The following is a 23,435-nucleotide window of genomic DNA, read 5'->3' on the forward strand; positions in this document are numbered from 1 at the left end:
ACGCGGCCGGGGTGAATTTTAAGCCACCGGGTCTAGGATGCGAACCGCGGTCGACTATGTGGGAGTCCAGCGACATAGCCATTACGCTAACTGCTGGTTCCCATGCCCAAATTCTCCATGTTGCCCGATGGTGGTTTTATCACTTATGTAGAATGAGTCCAGTTTGAGCAGAGAAATCTAACTGACATCCACTGTGTTTAAAAATTATCTTTTAGTTTGGGTACTTTTTAAGTTCACGAATGAATAAGATATTAAACTGACAATTCCTCCAGGCACATTTGGATTTTCATTATTGGAACAGGTTCCAGTAAATCTCTAAATGTAGGGAACTGTTTTGAGGTAGAAAGAAAAGAACAGGGTCTGGACTAAATAAATTAGAAATATTGAAGAAGAAAAGAGGGGGGCTTTTATTTTGGAAGTTTTTGATTTTTATAAATATTTAAATTTATTTTTATTTACCTTTTCATACTGCCAGTGTAGAAGTAGCATCTTTATCTTTTCAGAGACCAAGAAAATGGAAAGGATAAGAGATAATAGCCTTAATTTACCAGAAGACAGGCTTAGTTTTAATATAAAGGAAAAATTGCCCAATGGTATATTTGTAAGTTTGGTCCCAAGAACATCTTCACTCAAGTGTGAAGACTTTCTTCTCCAGTGGTAAAGTTAAATGGTCTCTGTGCACTTAGCCCTTCCTAGACCCCTGGTCTCAGAGAAGTAATTAATTCCTTGAGTCATTGATTAGTTGGCTGGTTGATTGATTGCCAGAGGGGACATGCACTCATCAGAGAAAGATCAGAGAAAGAGGGACGAGTACCTCCAACCAAGTGTGATCATGCTCAGTTCCCTCCCCTCCATTCCTTCATCCTTTCAGGATTTGGAGCATGGTTTATCAAGCTACTGGGGCCATGTGGAATCCAGCTCCCTAACCCTTAGGGTGCAGGATCAGCCCAATTCCTTTGAGCCTTTTAAAGTAGGATTTGGCTCAGGGGTCATCCTTGGACCTGCCCATTTGCAGTTAGCCCAATCTAGTGGTTAGGAGCACATTCTGGAGCCAGATTTCCTGGTTCAAGTCCTGGCCTTGCTACTTGCTAACTGTAACTTTAGGCAAATTACTTAACCTTTCTGTGTCTCAGTTCTTTCATTTGTAAGATTAGGATAATAACTAATATTCATGGTCTTTATAAGGATTAAATGGCCTGATTAAATGAGTTAAAGTGCTTTGGGAATACTATCTATAGTAAGTGTTACCTAAATGTTAGCTGTTGCTGTTGTTACTTGGATTGAGGTCTTTTCCTGTGTGCCCCCGTCATTGGTTCACTCCCCTGTTCCATGCTGAACACTCTGCGGGGTGCTCCACTGGGTGGTCTCACTGCGCTATTAGCTCTGTCTTGAGATGTGACTTAGAGCTGTCATGGATGAGAACAGTTCTGGCTTTCTTGTGTCCCCCAGTAAATGAGTGGGGGTAAATCAGTAATTCATCTCAATAACGGGCACCGAGTAAAGGCTCAGTGCTTGCCGAATACAGCTCTAAAGCTGACATAAATGAGGATAGACCTGGTATTGGAATTTTCAAGACAATCTGACATGAGAGAACTGTGAGTTCTTATTTTAAACACATCTGCGTGCTAGGCTACTCTTAAAGTGTCAAAGATGAGAGCAGAATACAGTTATATAGATCTGACATTAAGGTTCATTTTAGATTGATTTGGATCTTTGGGTTGCGGTTTCCTTAGTGTTCGCTTTAGTATATGCTGCAATACAGTAGCTAAAACTCTAGGATGAGCCTTCACTACATCTCAACTTTCAAAGAAATTAATTAATGCTATGACCAAAGCCAAAGATCTTGAAACTACCTAGACACACCCTGGAACAAAGAAGAGTTCCAGAGACCATAGCATGTGCCTCTCCTTCATATTCGGATCATCCAAGAAATGCTTGTGACTAAGAGTGCACTGCCTAAACAGCTGCAGGAGTGAGGACCATCTAGCACAGTAACTTAGCAACAGTATGTGCCATCTATGAGTACCACATGTGTGTGCCGCACACCGTATGTGCACAAGCATGCTCAGTGTCTGCTGGGAGGATAGTGCTAATGGAAGGGGGCTTTCAGGCCCGCACTCTGGCCTAGTATTTAAGGGAGCTAGATTACATATAGCCAGTCATGGTTTGAATCCTGGCCCTGGCGTCTTGCAACACATGCTGGGCATGTGAGCATACATACCCCAAATCCTGATATGATGGAAAATGCAGGAAAAAGAATTGTGCTGTGACGCCCACCCCCATCTCTGATCCCCCACCCCCATAGGCTGCTTTCTCCTTCTCCCTGTCTCTCTCTGTCCCCCTGATGAGTGCATATACTCTCTAGGGGGAAAAAAAGGTTTGAAAACACAGGTCGAATATCTTTTTTTTTTTTTTTAAGTGGGGTTTCAATTTCTCCATAGGCAGTGAAATTTTTTATCAGGTTAAGAAATGAGAACTAGAAGAACAATATCTAGGATCTGAGTTATAAATATCTCGAGCCTAATTTCTCATAGTCTACCCCAAAATGGGATAAATGATGAAGATTATTCAGCTTTCCAGTTTGGAGATGAAATTGGGAAATGTAATATACTCAAAAAGCAAAATAAAATAGTTTCCTGAGTAATCACAGTAAGTATTTTAAGTATTAAAATAGTCCATGCTTTTTAAAATATATCAAATATGTATATATTTCATCTGAAATGCGAAGGGGCCAGTGTAGACCTTTTAATACCCCCTGAGGGCCCTGGGGATGATAATGTGTCAGTTTTATACAGGCACCATCAATAAACTTTGTTGTTAGAGATCACATTCTGGGCTGTGTCAGCAGCTGACAGACAGGCAGAACATGACAGAGTGGAAGACTGTTTCTAGAACTCAAGTGCCAGGACTCTACTTTCCTGCTGTGTGGCTCTCTGGGAGCAGGAAGGCCAGGGTAGAGCAGGACCGGTTCACAGGGATAGATAGGGCCATGGCATCCTTATAATTCTGTCTTCAAGAAGAGTCTGCTCCTGGTACTTGAGCTTTTCCATGAGGCAAAATTAGAATCCTCTTTAACATATGGTCCAGAAACCCTGAGGAACTTCAGGTGTTTTACAAAGAATGCCAAATATTCTAGAAATTGTGTCCCCACACCAGAGCCTCTGTTAAAATACACCAGTTAGTTTTGCCATTCTTCTGGGCCCTGAGAACACTGTCAGCCCCTGCTCATTCTCCTAAAGGGTGTGGGTGGGTCAGCAACAGCCGATGAGCGGATGTGGGAGGACAGCAGGAAGCACCTGCCCTGCGGTACTGGGTCCTGCCCTTTCCCCAGGAGAGCAGCAGCATTATTTTACATACATGTGCTCACGAACGCCTGCTTGCTGAGCACCATCTCAGGCTAACATAGTAAGATGAGAATGCTAGAACCCAAACTTGGGTTTCGCTGGGCCCTGGAGTTTAGCTGCCACAAAAACTTTATACTGTTCTGCGGTTTCTTCAGAGGCTTGGAAAAGTAACTGTAGTTACTTGGTAGAGAGCAGCTTAGGTATTGTGAAATTTATATTGCCATGAACATGGAATAATAGGTAGTTCTTTTTTTCTCTCTTACAAGAAAAAAATACTATAGTAATGTGGATAATGTGTAAAGTAAACTCTGAAGTCTATCAGTACAGGACATAGTGCTGTGTTTTGCGAAACTATCTTAAGGCTATTTAATATAAATTAAGTTATTTAATAAATGTTTAATCCACCTTGTTAGCTTGCTAGCTTGTCACGTGTTTTTATATTTGCTAACATTTCTACCGAATGATGAGCCTGTTTGGAGCACACGCAGAATGTGTTTCTAAAAATCTCTCAGGCTCAGCCAATGGCATGATGGTTAAGTTAGCTAGATCCCAGATGGCCAACTGCATGGGTTTGTGTCCTAGAACTGACAGCTTGGAAACACATCAGGTGTGTGTGTGCATGTGTGCCCAAAATCCCAAAAGGAGAATGGAGGAGCAGGGATTGCATCATGACCATGCCCCATGGTAGTAGTGTGGGGGGGGGTGCTTTCTCACTGTCTATTCTCTCTCTCTGTCTCTCTGGTGAGCGCACACGGTTTCTACAAAATTCAAAAATTAAAAATAAAAAAGAGACTTCTCTGTTACACTTTTTGAAGCACTAAGAATACATTAGTAAATTATTCCATGCTATAGGCTAATGTCCACAAATAGCAAACTGTTTTGAGCCTTTGGAAATTTAAAGTTTTATTCTAAAATCCTCATTCATGATTTGAGTAAAGCAAACATACTTAAAATTACTGCTTTGTTTTCTGAAAGGCCAAATTCCAAGTTTTAATTTTTAGGTGAAAAATTTAATCTCAGAGCAAAATTTTATAGCACAGTCATAAACCTCAAGGTATAGGAATTAGTAAGAGACAGAGCCATCGATTTTTAGCAGGAGTTGTATTAACAGGCATATGAGACATATGAAAGGTCTCTAAGAGCCCGGTGGCAATATGTAGGCTTTGACCTGACTTTGCAAGTTAACACATCCCCAGAAGAAACTGGTCAATCAGGCTAAAAAAAAAAAAATCAAAATATGTCCATATTGATCCACTGACATCTTTTGATCAGTTTCAGAGGACTTCACATTTGTTGGTTGTGAGGAAATTCTAAGTCCACCGCCCATTGAGTGAAACAATGGAGGGATGGCTAAGAGCTTTGGAGTCAGACTGCACAGGCTTCCAACTCTGAAACCGCCTCTGACTAGCTATTTGCTCTTGGACAGAATACCCTTTCTAAGCCTTAGGTCCTTCATCTATAAAGTAGGAGCAAGAAAAGTGTCCCTCACAGTGTTAGTGTAAGGATAAAAGGCATACAGTACTTGAAAGTGCCTATAATATTGCAGAAAATCTTCATAAATGTTTATAAATCCTTACTGCTTCATAACCATTGAAAGGGTTTTTCTGACTTTTCTTTTTTTTTTTTTTTTTGGTAGAGGTTTTCGCTATAGGGCACATGTGCTCGCCAGACAGACAGAGAGACAGAGAGGCAGAGAGGCAGAGAGACAGAAAGCGAGAAATCACCCCCCAAGGGGGTGGCCATGCCACAATCCTTTCTCCTCCATTCTCCTCTCGGGATCTTGGACATGCACACACACGAGCCTGGCGTGAGTTTTAAGCCACCGGGTCCAGGACGCGAACTGCGGTCGACTACGTGGGAGTCCAGCGACCTACCCATTACGCTAACTGCTGGTTCCCAAGGGTTTTTCTGACTTTTCACTGATCTCCATGAGAATGTCTCTTATGAGTATGGCACCCATTATGGGCAGAGCAAAGAAGGAGAGGCAGCAGGCCATTCCAGAGAAGTCCATGGTGATTAAATCAGAGGCCTGGACCAGGCTAGATAGGTATTAGCTGGGATTATAGAAGGGGACTTCAAAAAAACTTGTGAAAAATAGAATTAAGGTACTAGATTATTTTGGTGCAAAATATCTTGAAATCCATGCACAGTATGTGTGTGTGTGTGTGTGTGTGTATATAAAATATGCATTTTTCACTAGCCTTTTGAAGACCCCTTGTATTAGCTTCAATACTTAGAGTGGTTAGATGGGGGCTGAAATCTCAACTAATAATCCCCAATTCCTCCCCTTCTTGGTGCTGCCTCTTTTGCTGTTCAAGGTCCTGATGCCCCTAGTCACCTCAGCTTGTCCTATGCAGATCTTAGCTGGAAGCCAGTCCTTAGAACCTGTTAGGTTTCTTAAATGAGCATCGACATACATACAGATGGAACATAAGACAAGCATAGCCCCACAGAAATGCGTATCTATAAGATTATAATGAGGGTCCAGTGTATTACCTACTAAGGACTATAGACACTTAGTAAATACTTGTTGAATGGATTAGTGAACTGAGGAAAACTTCACAGAAGAAATTTTGAAGATATTGTTAGAGTGACATTGTAAAGTCAGAGGGTCTTAAGTACTGTTTCTATGAACAAACCCTTAGTTGGCCCTACCTTGCACCATTTTCAGGGACTCTGCAATACATAGGCAGATTTCACACAGTTTTGAGATATGTTAACAGCTACACAAAACTGACATTGTAAAATTAGCTAATCCACTAGAGTACTCATTGTAAAGATGCAAGTTAAGGGCCCAGGAGATGGCATAATGGCTTTGTTGCTGGACTCTCCCATAGTCGACCGCAGTTCGAGACCCAGACCTGGCAACTTAAAACTCATGCCGAACACATGTGCATGTATGCTCAAGATCCTGAGAGGAGAAGGGATTACAACATTGCCTTTGTCCCGGGGCGTGATTCCTCTTTCTGTCTCTCTGTCTCTCCGGGGAGCACACCTACCCTATAGCAAAAATCTTCTCTCTAAATAAATAAATAGATAAATAAATAAATAAATAAATAATGCAAGTTAAAGATGCAGGGTCAACAGGTGGTGCGGTGATTAAGGTGCTGGAGCCCCACATGGCCGACTGTGCTTCAAGTCCCAGACCTGGAGCTTGAAAATCATACCAAGCAGCATGTGGGTGTGTGCCCCAAATCCTGAGAAGTGAATAGAGAAGAAGGTATTGGGGTGTGATCATCCTCCCCGGGGGAGGGAATGATTTTTCATTTTTTCTCTCTCTGTGTATCTCTCTCTCCGGGGCGCATATGTGCCCTATGGCAAAAAAAAAAAAAAAAAAAAAAAGACAAGCAGGGAGGAGAGTTCTTGACTGCAGGTGTGTTCTCTCTTTCATACTCACATGCTTTTGTTGAGCAGACTCGTCTCCTACAATTTGTGTGTGTGTGTGTGTGTGTGTGTGTGTGTGTGTTTGTGTGCTGCCTCTGTCTCTGAATTAAGGGAAAAGAAATATTGGCCCCTCAGTTTAGTGATTCACGTTCTGCCATGGCCAGCCAGAATGGGATGTTGATCAGAATGTACACCCCTGAATCACGGACCTTTGTTCCTAAAGCATCTTCCTCACTTAAAAGGGAATAACAAAAGTCATGAGTACCACCTGGTGCAGTGGCTGAGAGAGCCCTTCAGTGAGTGCAGAAGAGAGGTGGCGCCCTGTGAACTGGACCACGCAGCAAGCACCCCCAGACCCAGACCCAGGCTGGTTCTCCAGATACTGTGCTTGGCTAGGTGCAGTGTGCCCCTCACAGGACAGCTCAGTGGTTGGCAGTGTACGTGTGTGTATGTGAGGTGTGGGTGACATTTCTAAAATAAACTTTCATCCAGAAAGTCAAAAGGTTCTAAAGTGAATTTAAATGAATTAAACAGTGAGATCCTTACACAGAATAAGCAAGGAGCTTAATTAAGATTGGCTCCCATGACCAAATGCTCAGTGACAAGGAAGCAGCCAAATTAATTGTTTTCAGATGCAGTAGAATATGTTGTGTCCATTAAAATGAAAAATATGTTGACTTTTAAATATATGAAGTATTTGTTTTAAATCATGTTAACCCCAAAGTGGGCTATTTGCGACCATTTCAAAATGTCAGTGTGTCCATTAGCAAAGGACAGAAGAGGTTGTCAGGTCCCATGAAGTTGATTAAGTTCCTAATTTTAAAGAACAGACCTCCATGACAATTACATGCAATCTTATGAGTACTCTTCTATAAGGACTCGGCTTCAGAATGTTGCTGTCGTGCTGACTAAATTCGACTAGAAAGTGCCATCCCTAGAGGGTCACACCGTCTGTGCTCCAAGGACAAGAGAAAGCTCAGGACCAGGGAGGCCCGGCTTGGCATGGGGTGGTTTATGATTCTCTGGTTCATCTCTGAGGAGCTTTCCCAATGCACTGGGTGCAGGCTCCCCAGCCAGTCTCTGGGGACTCTCTTTCTTTACTCTCCCAGCTGTGTGTGTGGCTCTGAGAAAAAACTGGGGGAGCTGTATTCTTAATTTTGAAATTTCTCAAGAAAACGGACTCAAATGTGTTATCTTTGAGAAGTCCTGGCAACTCTGTGGTTCCTTTTCTGTCCCCTCCCCCACTCCTAACAATTAGAACACAAGAGAGATGTCTTCTGGCTGACCCAAGGACCTGGTGGTGACATCAGTGCCCAGTCCCTGCCCTCATGACACTGGTGACGTGCCCAGGCCAACAGCAGGGACTGGCTGCTGACTGACTCCTCATTTCCAACATCGGTAGTAACCAACAGAGTTTAGTCTTGCTTTGACAACTCCTCCTACAGCCAAAACTATTGTTAAGGCCCACATGTCATTCCTATTTACCCTAAATAAGGAAAAACAAAGGCTATTCTGGGCACAGAGCAGTGCTTGTGGCTGGGGTTATTTGCAGAATTACCATGGCACGCTGCCCTTTTCACTGTGGCCACCCCGTGACTTTTTCTGAAAACTGCGACAGACAGGCAGCCTGCCCTGAAGTCTCTTCTCACAGCCGCCGGGCGTCAGAATACACAGGAGATGTTTCACAAACATATGAAGCCAAGTGTGCAGACCTCAGGGGAATGCGAGACTGTGCTTGCACAAAATGAACCAGGAGAAAGCCCCCTCCTGAGATGTCTCTGTGTTAATGTGTGAATTGCCTTTTCTCATTAACTGGGACTTCTTTCTCTAGTTTCCAAATCTTACAAACTAAAACTGCATAGTAAGATCTCAGTCTTACTTTAAAGGATCCTCTGTGGTATGTTTGTGCTGCCATAAATTAAGAAATAATGATTTAAGTGACAGGGGAAGGGGAGGAAGGGGAGTGGGAAGGAGAGCACAGAGGAGAAGAGAGAAGAGGGAGAGAGAAACAGCGTTTCCTGCTGTGGTTATGACATCGTCAGTTGCCGGTGCCAGGCTCAGCTGCAAGAGCTGGTGTGAACTGCTCCCACCCATGAGAGCCTGTGGGGAGAGCTGGGCCCAGAGAGGACAGCCCACAGCCTGGCTCTCCGTATGAGGGCTGCTGTGGGAACACCGGAGGACATGCTTTGGGAGCCAGGTCTACAACAGAGAAGCACAGAGGCTAGCGTCCCAGCCTGCATGCCCTGCCTCCCTCGGTAAGCGCTCTCTCCATTTCTTTGGTTGTAAAAGCTTCTAGCAGAGATCAAAGGGAGAAGGATTGTGTTGAGATTTGCAGATCCCCCCTTTCTGCCTCATCTGATTTGATATTTGCCTGTTAAAAATATTATAGAATATAATAGAAAACATAAACTGCCTGGCTGCATTCGACTCACCTGCTTGTGTAACGCGTTTGGATGTGAGGCCAAACCCAAGAAATGTAGACTGATCATTGATATTCGTTGCTGTAAACAACCCTGGGTGTTCAGCTGGTCTCAGGAGTGGAGACCCTGGACTTGCTCTTTGTACAGCGACATGGCCTGTTTCCTGCCACAGAGCTGATTTCTGTTGATGGCAGTTGATAATTAGTAGCCACAGTCTGCGGTCGGAGCCACAGCATTTGAGTCTAGCACCTGGGCTGGGCCCCGCTGATATAGTAGAGAGAGAGAGAGACAGAAGCACACACACACACACCCACTCACACCCCACACCGGCTATAACTGCAGCTCTGAGCTGACTGGAGAGGAGAGTGCCTGAAGCTGAAGGGATGCTTTGAACTTAGAGGGGCTACATCACGGTTAGATTCCCCCTTACAGAGAACTCGATTATGTCCAGTGACCACGTGAACAACAGCACACTGAAGGAGGCTCAGTTTAAAGACCTGTTCTTAAAAAAAGGTACATTTCCAAAGGTCAGCTATGGACCATGCATGTTCTTTGGGGTTTGTTGTAGTTACTCTTGGAGTTGTTCTGAAGACAGAGTTGGGAAGAGTAGAAGCTCTATCTCAAGAATTTTGTTTCTACCTAAGAGGAGACTCTTGTAACTCAGTACATTTTAGGTGGGACTCTTTATGGAGATGTATTTCAGGCTCTTTCCATCTTTTTTCAAGTCTGTTATTAGTTTGTTTATTTGAAAATATGCATAAATACACAGGTTTGTTGCTTTGAAGTTGTTTTATTTTTCTCTCTTCTCCCTTTCCCCAATGCTTGTATATGAGGCTAAAGTCTCCCCTGGCAATTCTATTACTTGCAGATGGGTACTTTCTTTTTTTAACCTGATTTTGTTGAAAACAGCATTTTAAAGAAATGAAGACAAATGAGGGGACTTCAGAAAGTTCATGGGAAATGGAATTAAAGTACAAGTTTATTTTGGTACAAAAAACATTGAAATTTACACATCTTTTTCATAATACACATTTTCCATGAACTTTTTAAAGCCTCCCCCCACACCCCCCGCATTTCTGAGGATGTGGGTGGTTCATTGGTGAGCCTCTCGGTTCTCAATGTAGTAACAATAGATATTAGGAAAGGGAACTGCGACTTCAAGGAAGGCAGAGAGCCAAAGAAAGTGAGAGACAGACTGCTACCCAGGGCGCACTCGGGAACTGCTGCTCTTAACTGTGAAGGAGATGGTTACACGTGCAGCTGTATTTTTTTCTGATACACTTTCCTAAATTAATACTGTGGAGGTGGGGATGAGGGTGGATTTCAAATTAATCCTATAGGTGGAATTATGCTTTTATGTATGTATTCTTTCCATTTATAGCACCATAGAGGGGTAGAGTTTTAAAGGGTTTGTAATTGCTCTTACTCCTCTGCTGTTTTTTAACAAAATTCGTCAGTCATCTTTGAACATATTTAGGTAAATTTCTTCCTGAAGAGATCATGAAACCCTACATTCTAAAATCCATGGCGAAAAGTGGTTGTACAGAATGAAGGCTTGAGCCTTAGTGGATTAAAAAGATATTACTCTAACTGGATGGACTCACAAGGTCTGCATTTTAGGGATTCCTCAGTCAATTTTAGTGTCACTACTGCTACCTGCCTGACAGTGCCATAGGAGGAACTTGTATTTGGTCTTGGGCTAGAGTCAAGGGGATGTCCCTGGGCCACCTGGCCCTAGGTTCTAATCTCTTCATCTGTAGAAAAGAGATATAACCTCTCAACTTTGTTATCATGCAAAATACTTCACAGATATACATGAATATAATAGTATAGAAACAGATAACTTATAGCAACCATGAGGCTCTTTTTCTGATAACATTTTACATCTTCTTAGAGTAGAAATCGTTACGTAATTGTGGCAAAATATGAAAATGTTTAAAACTTCAGCACCATTGAAGTAATTGGCAGGTGTTTAGCAGAATGTGGTTCTGTGCTAGACACTGTTCAAAGTAGGTTGAGCAGTGAGTCCCTTCCCTCTAAGGGCTTCTCAGTCAGCTTATGTATAATGAAGACCAAATTTGTGCAAGGCACCTGCTACCACTATAAATATTGTCCCAGGGCTCACTCTATATGGGAAGAAGACCAGAAAATGGGCACTAACAAGACACTATAAGTGCCACAGCAGGGTTCAAGTGCACACAAGGAACCCTCTGAGGGTAGTGAGCTCATTATCAAGGGGTTAGAAAAAAGCTTAAAAAGGAAGATAAAGTCAGCAGGTGATTGTACATCTTGATCAATCTGTGGGGTGGCTTGTTTTTTCATTTCTGTTATTTTTTGTAGGATAAATTGGAGTAGCCAACCCACCCCTCAAAAAATAAAATTCAAAATACGTAATGCAATCAGTACAATTACAGCTCTTATTGTTTTACCTTCTGAACTTCAAGCTGTGAAGTCATCTTGTAACTGAATTTTCCTTTCAACCATGATATTTCATGAGTGTGAATTTTCATTCAGCCATTAGAATCTGTGAGAGTATTTTTATACTAACAGTACACAAACTTGAGGCAATTATAGTCTCAATAGATTCCAACTCCTGCCCCCACCCATCTTCCTGCCCCCACCACCGCCCAGTCTCTGTAGGATTTTGGAAAGAATTTACCAGCCTTTAGGAACATTCAGCACTTTAAAAGTGTTACCGAGCCATAAATAAAGAGTAAGACACCCCCAAGGCTGTCATCTTATCACCACACTCGTTTCTGCTGAGGCGGATAGAAACAGGAAGGAAATGCAGACAAAAGTTCACTGTACAGAAGCCAAACAAGAGCAATCAAATGTTGGTAGGTCAGCTTCTATGCGTGAGACAGGGCAAGATAGAAGAGTTTTCTGGGAAAAAAAAGGAGCTGCCTGGAGGGAAAGACTGTGGCAGGCTTGCTATGGCCTCAGTGTTCTAGTAGGTTCCAGTCTGCAGGGAGTGAGGTGAGGTACTGCTGTTGCTAAGAGTGGGAGGAGAACCACTCAGAGTGGTGTGCAGGGATTTGTGGCCAGTGGCTAGCCCATAGTGACATTACAGTGGCAAATTTTCTGAATATTGCCAAGATGTTTACTTGGCCTGGTAAGGGGAAGGGCCAACTGAGAAGCCCAAAGTGGGCTCCCTGCCTCATTATAGAGACTGTTGGCATACATTTCATATGTGCAACTTAAAAATAATATAAACATTTAGAAAACAGGACTTTTATGAAAGATGATATATTAACGGAGAAAAGACCAAATGGAAGATGGTGTTAGCCATCTCACAAATAGAAGTGAGTGTTATATTAGGAACTAAGGTGGTAGAACCACTCTTCCCCAGAGCTCTTTAAAAATAGCACAGACACTCATGCCTCTAGTATGATTCAGTTCAGTTCCTCATTGAACCGGGGAATAGACCAACAGACTTCGCACTATTTCTTCTGTTCTTGTAATTCACTATGCAGCTTGGAATTTCCTGGAGATGTTTCTATAAAAATAGACACCATCATCACTACATCACTATCACTGTTTTACAATAATGAAATAAGGTGCTATGATGCCTTCCTGTACATTTTAGATCGGAATTTATTATAAAATTTCTGATGTTTGGATCACAGTGACTCATGTGGTATAGCATCATGAACTACAGCCCCATAAGAAGAGGAGCAAGGTGAACATTTGACTTTGGCCTTGAATTCTTACCCTGCATGGCCTGCTTTTTGGCATTCTTCTGTTGACATAAATAGATATTGAAATCAAGGAGAACTGACCAGAGGCTGTGTTCCGATTCTGTATTGGGTGCATGAAATTTGGGTATCCCACAACACTCTTACTTCTCAGGATACTACTATTGCTGTGGGTTTGGTTTGGTTTTGTTTTTTGTCTCTCAGTTTTAACAGTTCTACCAGAATTCATTCCCTTCTTAACCAGCCCACACCTCTATAACCAAAACCAAAACCGCTAGTCCCTTTCCTTTCAGTATGCACCTGCCTCCTGACACCATTGCACACTCTTCCCCTCCTACCACAGGAAAGCAGGAGGAGGGATTTGTAGTCGAATTCTGTTTAGAATGAATGACGGGCCGAACAGTGGCACAGTGGTGAAGTGCAGTGCTCTGCAGGGCTGACCCACACAGGAGGGTTCCAGATTCATATCTGGAGACTTCTCTAAATAGGCTGGAACTCATATGTCTGTGGTTCAGGGCTGGCTAGTGCTGGATGGATCATGGCACTGGAACGCTGTCAGGAGGTCTGTCTGTTATTATCTCTCTGTCTCTCTCTTGTTTGCTCATGGACATAAATAAAATAAAATAGTTAAGAGGGTGTGGGGATACAGGTGCGTGCAGGCGTTCTTCACACACTTTCTTATGAGCTTGAAATGAGCCTGGAGAGGAGAGGTTAGCTGCAGTGCAGGGTCTAGAGCCCAGGGTCTAGAAATGATCATGTCTGTCCTTAAGAACCTTCTCTCCATTAACTATAGTTTTTGCTTTGAGAATCTGCTGGTCTCCTCTTGGGATAGTATTTGTAGCTAAAGAAGAAAGTAAAGCCTTTATATTTCCTAGTTGTAAGTGTTCTATTTCCTGTGATTTCAAAATGAGATAGTCTGTTTTCACTAATGGCTTTGCCCAGAATTCAGAGTGAGGGTCTACTGCAACTGGCTGTGGGCTCACACTCGGAGTCCCTGACAACAGCACGGGGGCACTCAGGGAGCACCAGGCAACACTAAGATGCAGTCAGGGACTGAATTGCTGCAGTGGTACACCACAATGCAGTTATTAGGAGGGGACATGGATGTCCTTCTTGCCTATGGAGGTCTTGTAGGGCCAACAGAATATATTTTTAAAAGGTTTATGAAACACATTAGGCCAAGCACCAGAAGTCAGTTGACAAGAGTCCCTTTCAGGTCTCCCTTTCTTCTGGAGGTTCTTACAAAGTCGAAGTCCAGAGTGGCCCTGGGCTTCAGGCCTGAGTCTAGTGTCTCTGTAGCCAGAAGCACAGGCTTCAAAATCTCATAGACCCAGATTTGACTCCCAGCTGTCACACACAAGCTTCATAACTGCGTCTCAGTTTTTTTTTCTTTTCTAAAGTGGGGTGTTAGCGTTTATCTTATGAGCTCCTTGTGAAGACCAGATGTGTATGAGGCCTCCACTGCCTGTGGCTGTAACGATCGCAGTACCTGAAGGAGACGGGTGTGTGGAGAACTGGGTGAGGGCGCAGAGGGGCCAGTGGCTAATGGACTTTCCTCTCCCCCTACAGCGGAACTGGAGTTCGCCCAGATCATCATCATTGTGGTGGTGGTCACGGTGATGGTCGTGGTCATCGTCTGCCTGCTGAATCACTACAAAGTCTCCACACGGTCCTTCATCAACCGCCCGAGCCAGAGCAGGAGGCAGGAGGACAGGCTGCAGCCAGTGAGTGTGGGCCTGGGTCACCCCTCGGGATGATGCAGGGGCCTTTTTCTTGGGTTCCTTCAGAAGTCAGGCCAGGCATGGTGAGGGCCAGGAAGCAGGACAGCCTTTCATGTCAGTGCACTGCAATTCAGAGACTTTGTTTTGACAGTTAACATACAGGAAAGCACACACAAAGTGAATGCTCACAAACTCATCAGTACCGATCAATAGGGACATGCGAGCTCCCCAGGAGCTCACTCAGTTCCCCCTTTCAGTCACTCCCCCTGCAAGGATCTCCACTGCCATGATGTTGCCTATCAGCACAGATTAGCTTTGCTCCCTTTTGACCTTGATGTCGATGGTTCAGACCATAGGTACTCTCTTGTATCTGCCTTCACTCACTCAACCTGAGATCGGTGAGGCCCGTCCATGTTCTATAGAGAGCTGTTCTTCAGTTTGGTCCTGGAGGTGTTTCTGTGAGAAATAATGCGCTCACGTGTCACTGTGTGTGCCAGCATGTTGGGCATGGGTAAGCAAGAGGGGACAGCAAGGATGTGGGTGCCTTTCCAGGTGGTGCAGGGTGGGCTGGTCATATAGGGGTGCTCCCAGAGCAGCTGCAGCTGTGGCAAGGCTCCTCGAATTGGAGATTTTTTTTTTTTTTTTTTTTTTTTTTAGGTATTTAGCTATTTCCTGCCCCAAATGACTTTCCTACCTTGGAAAATAAAATACTTATATCCAGAGAAACTTTTCTACAGTCAAACTTGGGAGACCAGGGTCTACTAGAACTTTCTGTTCCAAGCTTGTTTCACAGCCTGTGATCCTTACTGCTTTCAACGAAAGGCAAGAATAAATTCTCAGCTTCTGGTGGACAAAGAAGGCAGAATACCCCACAATGTGCAATCCCCTCCAGTTTGCTGGCAGAAAGAGGGGCACCTTTTACAGGGTATTCCTTTTACCAGGGCTGACTTAGGAGACTACCTTGGATGTAGAGTGCAGCTGCCCTAGTGGGTACCATGGAGTGGTAGCTGGATCCAGAGCCCAGGACTGTTGTCAGGACAGGGCCATACTTAACAGGGATAGCCGAGTACCTGGGGGAGCCACTGGCTTCACCATCCCCATGGGTGGCACAAAGGCTGCTCTTGTGTCCCACAGCCCAAGGCAGGCAGAGGGGAGAGGGAAAGGGTGAGTGCCACTGTGTGCCGTCCCTTGTGGAGAGGGAACAGATGCCTTGTGAGGGCCTCCCGCGCCCCAGCACTCCTCATCTATGAACGGCAGGTCTCCACACGGCCCCCTCCCTATTGTCTCCTGAGAGTTGTGTTGCTTCCTTCTTCACCTCTCCTGGTCCCCAGCCTAGCCCATAAGCCCCTCTGGCCCTGTTACACTGTGTGAAACCATTGGCCATGCCCTTTGTCATCTAGACAGTCTGGGACGCACAGGGCCACACCATCCAGACTCACCAAATGCTTTGGTGTACTAATGCCTGTAGATATTAAACAAGGCCAGCTCTGTTATTAGAAGCTAACTAATTCTTACATTCTCAACATAAAATACTGACATTTCCCTGAGTTTAAAGAGAAGACAGGGAGAAAACCTTGTCCAAATAGCAGTTTCAGAGCTATTGTACAAAAGGATTGATATCAGGGCTTTGCCTTAATGCAAGGTGGTGTGCGCCTTGGTGGAAGTAGGGACAACTTTCCCTCATGTTGTCATCAGCAACAGCTCTCAGGCTCCCATAAAGACATGCCGTGAGTTTACCCAAGCTCCCTATCTTGCACTTCCTGCTCCAGGAGCTGCAGAATGTTTTGGGAGTCCCTGCATGCAAGGCAGAGAAACTTTCCTATCCCCTGCCTGGTCCCTTTCCTCAGACTTGCCAAGGGCATTCTTCTTTAGCCTTTGCATGATCACGTGACCCCTTCCTTTGCTCCTCAGTGCAATACAGCCCCTCCTTGCTGTCACTGTCCCCAGTGCAGTACAAGCCTCCTCTTGCTGTCACTGTCATCAGTGCAGATCCGGCCCTTTGCTGTCACCATCCTGACCATATTACACACCAGCTGTTCTCTCACCAACCAAGAGGTGCAACAGAAAGACACTTTTAAAATAGCAGAAAACCAAAAAATTAGAGTATGTATTTTCACTTGGAAATTGTCTTCTGTTTTCTTGGTGGGGATTGCCTTAAGGACTTCTCAGAGGAAGCAACTGGGCTACTGGACAGGAGGCATTGGCTGGCTGACCAGCAGGGCTCCCGTTTTTGAAATCGGGAAGATGAGTATAGTGACTTTCAGAGATCCCCTCAGAGTCACACACCGGACGGCAAAGGGGAATGATCAATAGCTAGCAAATTATGACCACAGAGGGTTTTTTCATCTGCCTAATTTGTGAATAAGCACTTGAAAGTTTTTCCAGTGCAAGCCAGATTCTAATGCTTGCAGAGATGGGACTTGCAGAGATGCAGACTGCACACAGCATCAACTTTCATTCCTTAGCAACCGTGCTGTTTTCCTTTTCTCTGAGTGACCCAGAACTGAGTGCTGTCAGTCCTTAAGGCTTAGATATTCCTCCTCAAAGAATGGCCCTGCAGGGACCAGCAGTTGGTGTAATGGCTGTGTCATTGACTCCCACGTAGTCAACCGCGGTTCAAGTCCCAGACCTGGTGGCTTAAACTCATGTCAGACATGTGTGCATGTGTGCCTAAGATCCTGAGAGGAGAATGGAGGAGAAGGGATTGCAGCGTGGCCATCCCCCCTGGGTGGTGATTTCTTGCTTTCTATCTCTCTGTCTCTCTCTGTCTTTCTGGTGAGTGCACGCGCCCTATAGCAAAAATCTCTAAAATAAATAAATAAATAAATAAATAAATAAATAAATAAAAGAATGGACCTGCGGTTGTTGCACAGCTTAGCAAGGATTTCATAAACTCTAGATGCTTTTCAATGTACTGATCAGAGGTGACTTCAGTCCTGACCTTAGCACCACTTCCTAAGACTACTAGCCTAGTTAATAGTTCCAAGGAAAGGAAGAGAGTGAATGAGGAAGAAAGCCCCTTCTCTCCTGGACACAGACACCCACCTAGATAATACCGTGAGTGTGACCACACCTTCCACTATGTCCCTGACCCCCTCCCTGAAGGTACCCTCTCAGACCTCTCCACCCAGGAATGCTTGCCTATACCCTAGTGAGGCTTCCTGCCTCCTAGTTGACTGCGTCTCCTCCCTAACACCTTGTAAGAAATGCCCATTCCTTGTATACAGTATCAAGAGAGCAGCCTTAACACCTGTCATTCTCAGCCAGGGGAGATTTTACTCCCTTGGGACATTTGACAAAGTCTAAGGCATTTGGAGTTGTCACAACCAGGATGGAGTGCTGCATGGATGCTCTAAATGTACAATGCACAGAGCAGCCCCCACAACAAAGAATGCCCTGGTCCCAAATGTGTGTGGTGCAGAAGTGGAGTACCTGACCCCACAGGTGCTGTGCTGCCCTGCCCAGGGGTGCTTTGCTGATGGGAGAGGCTCCCTGTGAGGGTGAGTGGATCCTCTGGCTGGCTCTGAGGCATCCACAGAGTCAGTAAACACTTCCTGGGTCCCCCGGGTGCTATGTGTTGTACTGCATGGAAGCAAGGTGATTGGTGAAGATGAGTGTGTGTTTGAGACTCTCCATATATGTCTGTCCACATGCTCTTGCTTCTATTCTCGGAGCACCCATGATCTTCTGCAGTTCTCTTACCTGTCATCTTAGATCCAGTATCATGCTCTCCCAAGCATCCTGCACACCTGGTGGCCTGCTAGTTGGCAGCTTGTGGGTGTGGGATGTTCCTACTGGTCTTTCCATGGGGAATGCCTCATCATTCCAAGTCTGTGCATTGCTGGGACCAATTCGCATCTGGGAGCATTTGGCCCATGTTACAGAGTCCCGTGAAGTCTCTGTGAGCATGTTAGGAAAAGCTGAATGTATTTTAAACTGATGTGAGAAGAGCTGGGCGTCTAATTTGTCAACTCTTAGGTGATTTGGTTTAACACTATCGGTTAAATTTATGTGTATGCATTTCTGCCAGAAGACTTGATAGTCAAGATGGAAAAATAACATTTCAATGGCTGGGTTCATTTTTGAGAAGGAGGCTGAATACATAGCTATTCTTATTTGGTTAAGGAAGCTTAACTACGTGATGTGAGCTGCCCCTCTCCTCATGAATAAACTCTCCACTTCGAACGAAGAGAAAAGCCAGACTGAGGTTCATAAGATAGGATCTCAGTAGCTCTGAATATCCTTGGTTCTGGAACAGAGTCCTCTTCTGAAAAATGGCAGCCGGGCCAGCTTCTCTCTACAGTCCTTCTCTGCCAAAGTGTCCAGCAAGATTCCCTGGGGTTTGCAGGTGAGGAGCCCCGGCCTGTTCTTTCTCATGTTGCCACCTCCTTCTCGATCCCTTTGCTTTCTGTTTGGAACAGTGCACATTGAGAGACCTGATGGGCATCACTGAGGCCCGTCTGCCTTCATCACAATTCTGTGAGACACCACGTGTTCCAGGGGAACCCAGGCATGAGATGATACTGGCCCCGAATTTGGTGGAAGCAGCCATTTCTGGATGAAAATGAAAAATAGCAATCAGGCTTAAATTAAATGACAAGAAAAGTATATGTTTAAATAATGGCAAACAACAGCAGGAGGCAATGGTATGATATAAATTCTTGTGTTCTTTTTGAGGTAGTCTCAGCTTGGGTTTTAGAGCCTGTTTTATGTAATTTTAGAGCTTTAAGACCATCTAAATTTATTTTCATTATCTTAGGCTGCCAAGTAATAGGGAAACAATAAAAGGACATAAATATTCCAAACATAGCCCTGAGAGATGTTTGCACAAGTGGCTGGAACCTTTCTTGCCAGAGCCAGAGGAGGCCTGTGTGGCTTTTCCTGACAGTCTGCTGCCCCGCCCTGCAGGTCCACCTGAAACAGGGGACAGCCTTGGTGCAGTGGGCTGCTGGCCTGCAGATGAGCCCATCCACCTACTGAGGAGCAGAAGGACAGCAATCTTCACTGAGTTTGCACCATATCAAATTGTGGACACTCAACCATTCTTGACCTCTAAAACTAGCTATAGCAATTTCAACTAAACAAGGAAGGGTCACATCAGACATTTCTTTATTACCAACTGCTATAGGGACTAAATCAATAGTGAAACTCCAGGTGCCTGGGTCTCCTCGTGGAGACCATCTTTCAACAGCTTGGGGAAGAACAATGACAGCCCGACACTCAGGGCTGTCTTTGTCATGCCAGCTTCACAGGGAGACACAGGCCAGGCACCGGGAGTAATGGCCCCTGGCTGTTGGAAAGGAGGATGAGGAATTTGTGGTTAGTATAGAAACTTGTGTTTCTCAGATCTAGTATGCCCTGGTATGGCATGGGTCTGTACTCAGAAGATTGTCTCTGGAGAAGTTGCAGACTTGGCCAGGAGCCTGGCTGGTATTTGTGGTTTGCCCTACAGGGCGTGCTTATGAAATGTTACCCAACTTTCAAAACTTGGGAGATTTTGCATAAAAATTGGACTTCATATCTTTTTCTGCCCTGGGTGGTGATTTCTTGCTTTCTATCTCTCTGTCTCTCTCTGTCTTTCTGGTGAGTGCACGCGCCCTATAGCAAAAATCTCTAAAATAAATAAATAAATAAATAAATAAATAAATAAAAGAATGGACCTGCGGTTGTTGCACAGCTTAGCAAGGATTTCATAAACTCTAGATGCTTTTCAATGTACTGATCAGAGGTGACTTCAGTCCTGACCTTAGCACCACTTCCTAAGACTACTAGCCTAGTTAATAGTTCCAAGGAAAGGAAGAGAGTGAATGAGGAAGAAAGCCCCTTCTCTCCTGGACACAGACACCCACCTAGATAATACCGTGAGTGTGACCACACCTTCCACTATGTCCCTGACCCCCTCCCTGAAGGTACCCTCTCAGACCTCTCCACCCAGGAATGCTTGCCTATACCCTAGTGAGGCTTCCTGCCTCCTAGTTGACTGCGTCTCCTCCCTAACACCTTGTAAGAAATGCCCATTCCTTGTATACAGTATCAAGAGAGCAGCCTTAACACCTGTCATTCTCAGCCAGGGGAGATTTTACTCCCTTGGGACATTTGACAAAGTCTAAGGCATTTGGAGTTGTCACAACCAGGATGGAGTGCTGCATGGATGCTCTAAATGTACAATGCACAGAGCAGCCCCCACAACAAAGAATGCCCTGGTCCCAAATGTGTGTGGTGCAGAAGTGGAGTACCTGACCCCACAGGTGCTGTGCTGCCCTGCCCAGGGGTGCTTTGCTGATGGGAGAGGCTCCCTGTGAGGGTGAGTGGATCCTCTGGCTGGCTCTGAGGCATCCACAGAGTCAGTAAACACTTCCTGGGTCCCCCGGGTGCTATGTGTTGTACTGCATGGAAGCAAGGTGATTGGTGAAGATGAGTGTGTGTTTGAGACTCTCCATATATGTCTGTCCACATGCTCTTGCTTCTATTCTCGGAGCACCCATGATCTTCTGCAGTTCTCTTACCTGTCATCTTAGATCCAGTATCATGCTCTCCCAAGCATCCTGCACACCTGGTGGCCTGCTAGTTGGCAGCTTGTGGGTGTGGGATGTTCCTACTGGTCTTTCCATGGGGAATGCCTCATCATTCCAAGTCTGTGCATTGCTGGGACCAATTCGCATCTGGGAGCATTTGGCCCATGTTACAGAGTCCCGTGAAGTCTCTGTGAGCATGTTAGGAAAAGCTGAATGTATTTTAAACTGATGTGAGAAGAGCTGGGCGTCTAATTTGTCAACTCTTAGGTGATTTGGTTTAACACTATCGGTTAAATTTATGTGTATGCATTTCTGCCAGAAGACTTGATAGTCAAGATGGAAAAATAACATTTCAATGGCTGGGTTCATTTTTGAGAAGGAGGCTGAATACATAGCTATTCTTATTTGGTTAAGGAAGCTTAACTACGTGATGTGAGCTGCCCCTCTCCTCATGAATAAACTCTCCACTTCGAACGAAGAGAAAAGCCAGACTGAGGTTCATAAGATAGGATCTCAGTAGCTCTGAATATCCTTGGTTCTGGAACAGAGTCCTCTTCTGAAAAATGGCAGCCGGGCCAGCTTCTCTCTACAGTCCTTCTCTGCCAAAGTGTCCAGCAAGATTCCCTGGGGTTTGCAGGTGAGGAGCCCCGGCCTGTTCTTTCTCATGTTGCCACCTCCTTCTCGATCCCTTTGCTTTCTGTTTGGAACAGTGCACATTGAGAGACCTGATGGGCATCACTGAGGCCCGTCTGCCTTCATCACAATTCTGTGAGACACCACGTGTTCCAGGGGAACCCAGGCATGAGATGATACTGGCCCCGAATTTGGTGGAAGCAGCCATTTCTGGATGAAAATGAAAAATAGCAATCAGGCTTAAATTAAATGACAAGAAAAGTATATGTTTAAATAATGGCAAACAACAGCAGGAGGCAATGGTATGATATAAATTCTTGTGTTCTTTTTGAGGTAGTCTCAGCTTGGGTTTTAGAGCCTGTTTTATGTAATTTTAGAGCTTTAAGACCATCTAAATTTATTTTCATTATCTTAGGCTGCCAAGTAATAGGGAAACAATAAAAGGACATAAATATTCCAAACATAGCCCTGAGAGATGTTTGCACAAGTGGCTGGAACCTTTCTTGCCAGAGCCAGAGGAGGCCTGTGTGGCTTTTCCTGACAGTCTGCTGCCCCGCCCTGCAGGTCCACCTGAAACAGGGGACAGCCTTGGTGCAGTGGGCTGCTGGCCTGCAGATGAGCCCATCCACCTACTGAGGAGCAGAAGGACAGCAATCTTCACTGAGTTTGCACCATATCAAATTGTGGACACTCAACCATTCTTGACCTCTAAAACTAGCTATAGCAATTTCAACTAAACAAGGAAGGGTCACATCAGACATTTCTTTATTACCAACTGCTATAGGGACTAAATCAATAGTGAAACTCCAGGTGCCTGGGTCTCCTCGTGGAGACCATCTTTCAACAGCTTGGGGAAGAACAATGACAGCCCGACACTCAGGGCTGTCTTTGTCATGCCAGCTTCACAGGGAGACACAGGCCAGGCACCGGGAGTAATGGCCCCTGGCTGTTGGAAAGGAGGATGAGGAATTTGTGGTTAGTATAGAAACTTGTGTTTCTCAGATCTAGTATGCCCTGGTATGGCATGGGTCTGTACTCAGAAGATTGTCTCTGGAGAAGTTGCAGACTTGGCCAGGAGCCTGGCTGGTATTTGTGGTTTGCCCTACAGGGCGTGCTTATGAAATGTTACCCAACTTTCAAAACTTGGGAGATTTTGCATAAAAATTGGACTTCATATCTTTTTCTGAAAAGGTAGCATATTGGGCCACACTGACCTCTATTCCAGCCTGCTATCCAACCGTGAAGCAGCTGTCACTCAAGATGGGTCTCACCTTTGGCTCTAGTCCCATCTCTCTACAGGACCCCTCAGCACAGAGGCGAGAGTCATTGCTATTTATCGATTTGCACAGTGGTGGATGCTTTTTAGAGGAAACATTCTTCAGTATTCAGGCTTCTACCACAAGGGCAAAAACTAAGATGGACTGAGGGCTCCTATTTTTCAGAACAATGAGTGAGAACATCCTTGTGGAAGTAAAGACCATCTTTACTAGATGAGGAGTTTCAACATGTATCCTGACAGAATACAGAGTGTCTGGAACCCATCTGGTGTGGTCTCCGTGAGCCCTGCTGTGCAGTCATCTGCCCAGGGCAGGGTCCGTGTAACTAGAGCCTGTAATCAGGAGGGCAGGGGAGGCCATGGGTTCCCCAGTCATGTGTGCTGCAGCCCTTCTGCCTGCAGCCTCCCTGTCTGCCCTGGGAACAGGGGTGGCCAGTGCATAAATAG

At 44.9% G+C, this 23,435-nt stretch overlaps 1 protein-coding gene across 5 annotated transcripts in view; it reads left to right on the top strand.

Moving 5' to 3' along the window:
• LDLRAD4 (low density lipoprotein receptor class A domain containing 4) overlaps positions 1-23,435 on the top strand; it is a 505,135-nt gene that overhangs the window by 460,444 nt on the left and 21,256 nt on the right. For 3 of the 5 annotated variants that reach the window (XM_006164060.3, XM_027766527.1, XM_027766526.1), the window contains one exon: positions 14,413-14,567. In XM_006164060.3, the coding sequence (XP_006164122.1) occupies positions 14,413-14,567 (155 nt within the window). Of the gene's footprint in view, positions 1-8,762; positions 8,984-9,496; positions 9,662-14,412; positions 14,568-23,435 lie in introns of those variants that run through there. The other 2 variants (XM_006164062.3, XM_006164061.3) reach the window with 2 other exon arrangements.

This window comes from Tupaia chinensis, unplaced genomic scaffold (assembly GCF_000334495.1).
Source record: "Tupaia chinensis unplaced genomic scaffold, TupChi_1.0 Scaffold143584_1, whole genome shotgun sequence".
In the NCBI taxonomy this organism is placed as follows: Eukaryota; Metazoa; Chordata; class Mammalia; order Scandentia; family Tupaiidae; genus Tupaia; species Tupaia belangeri.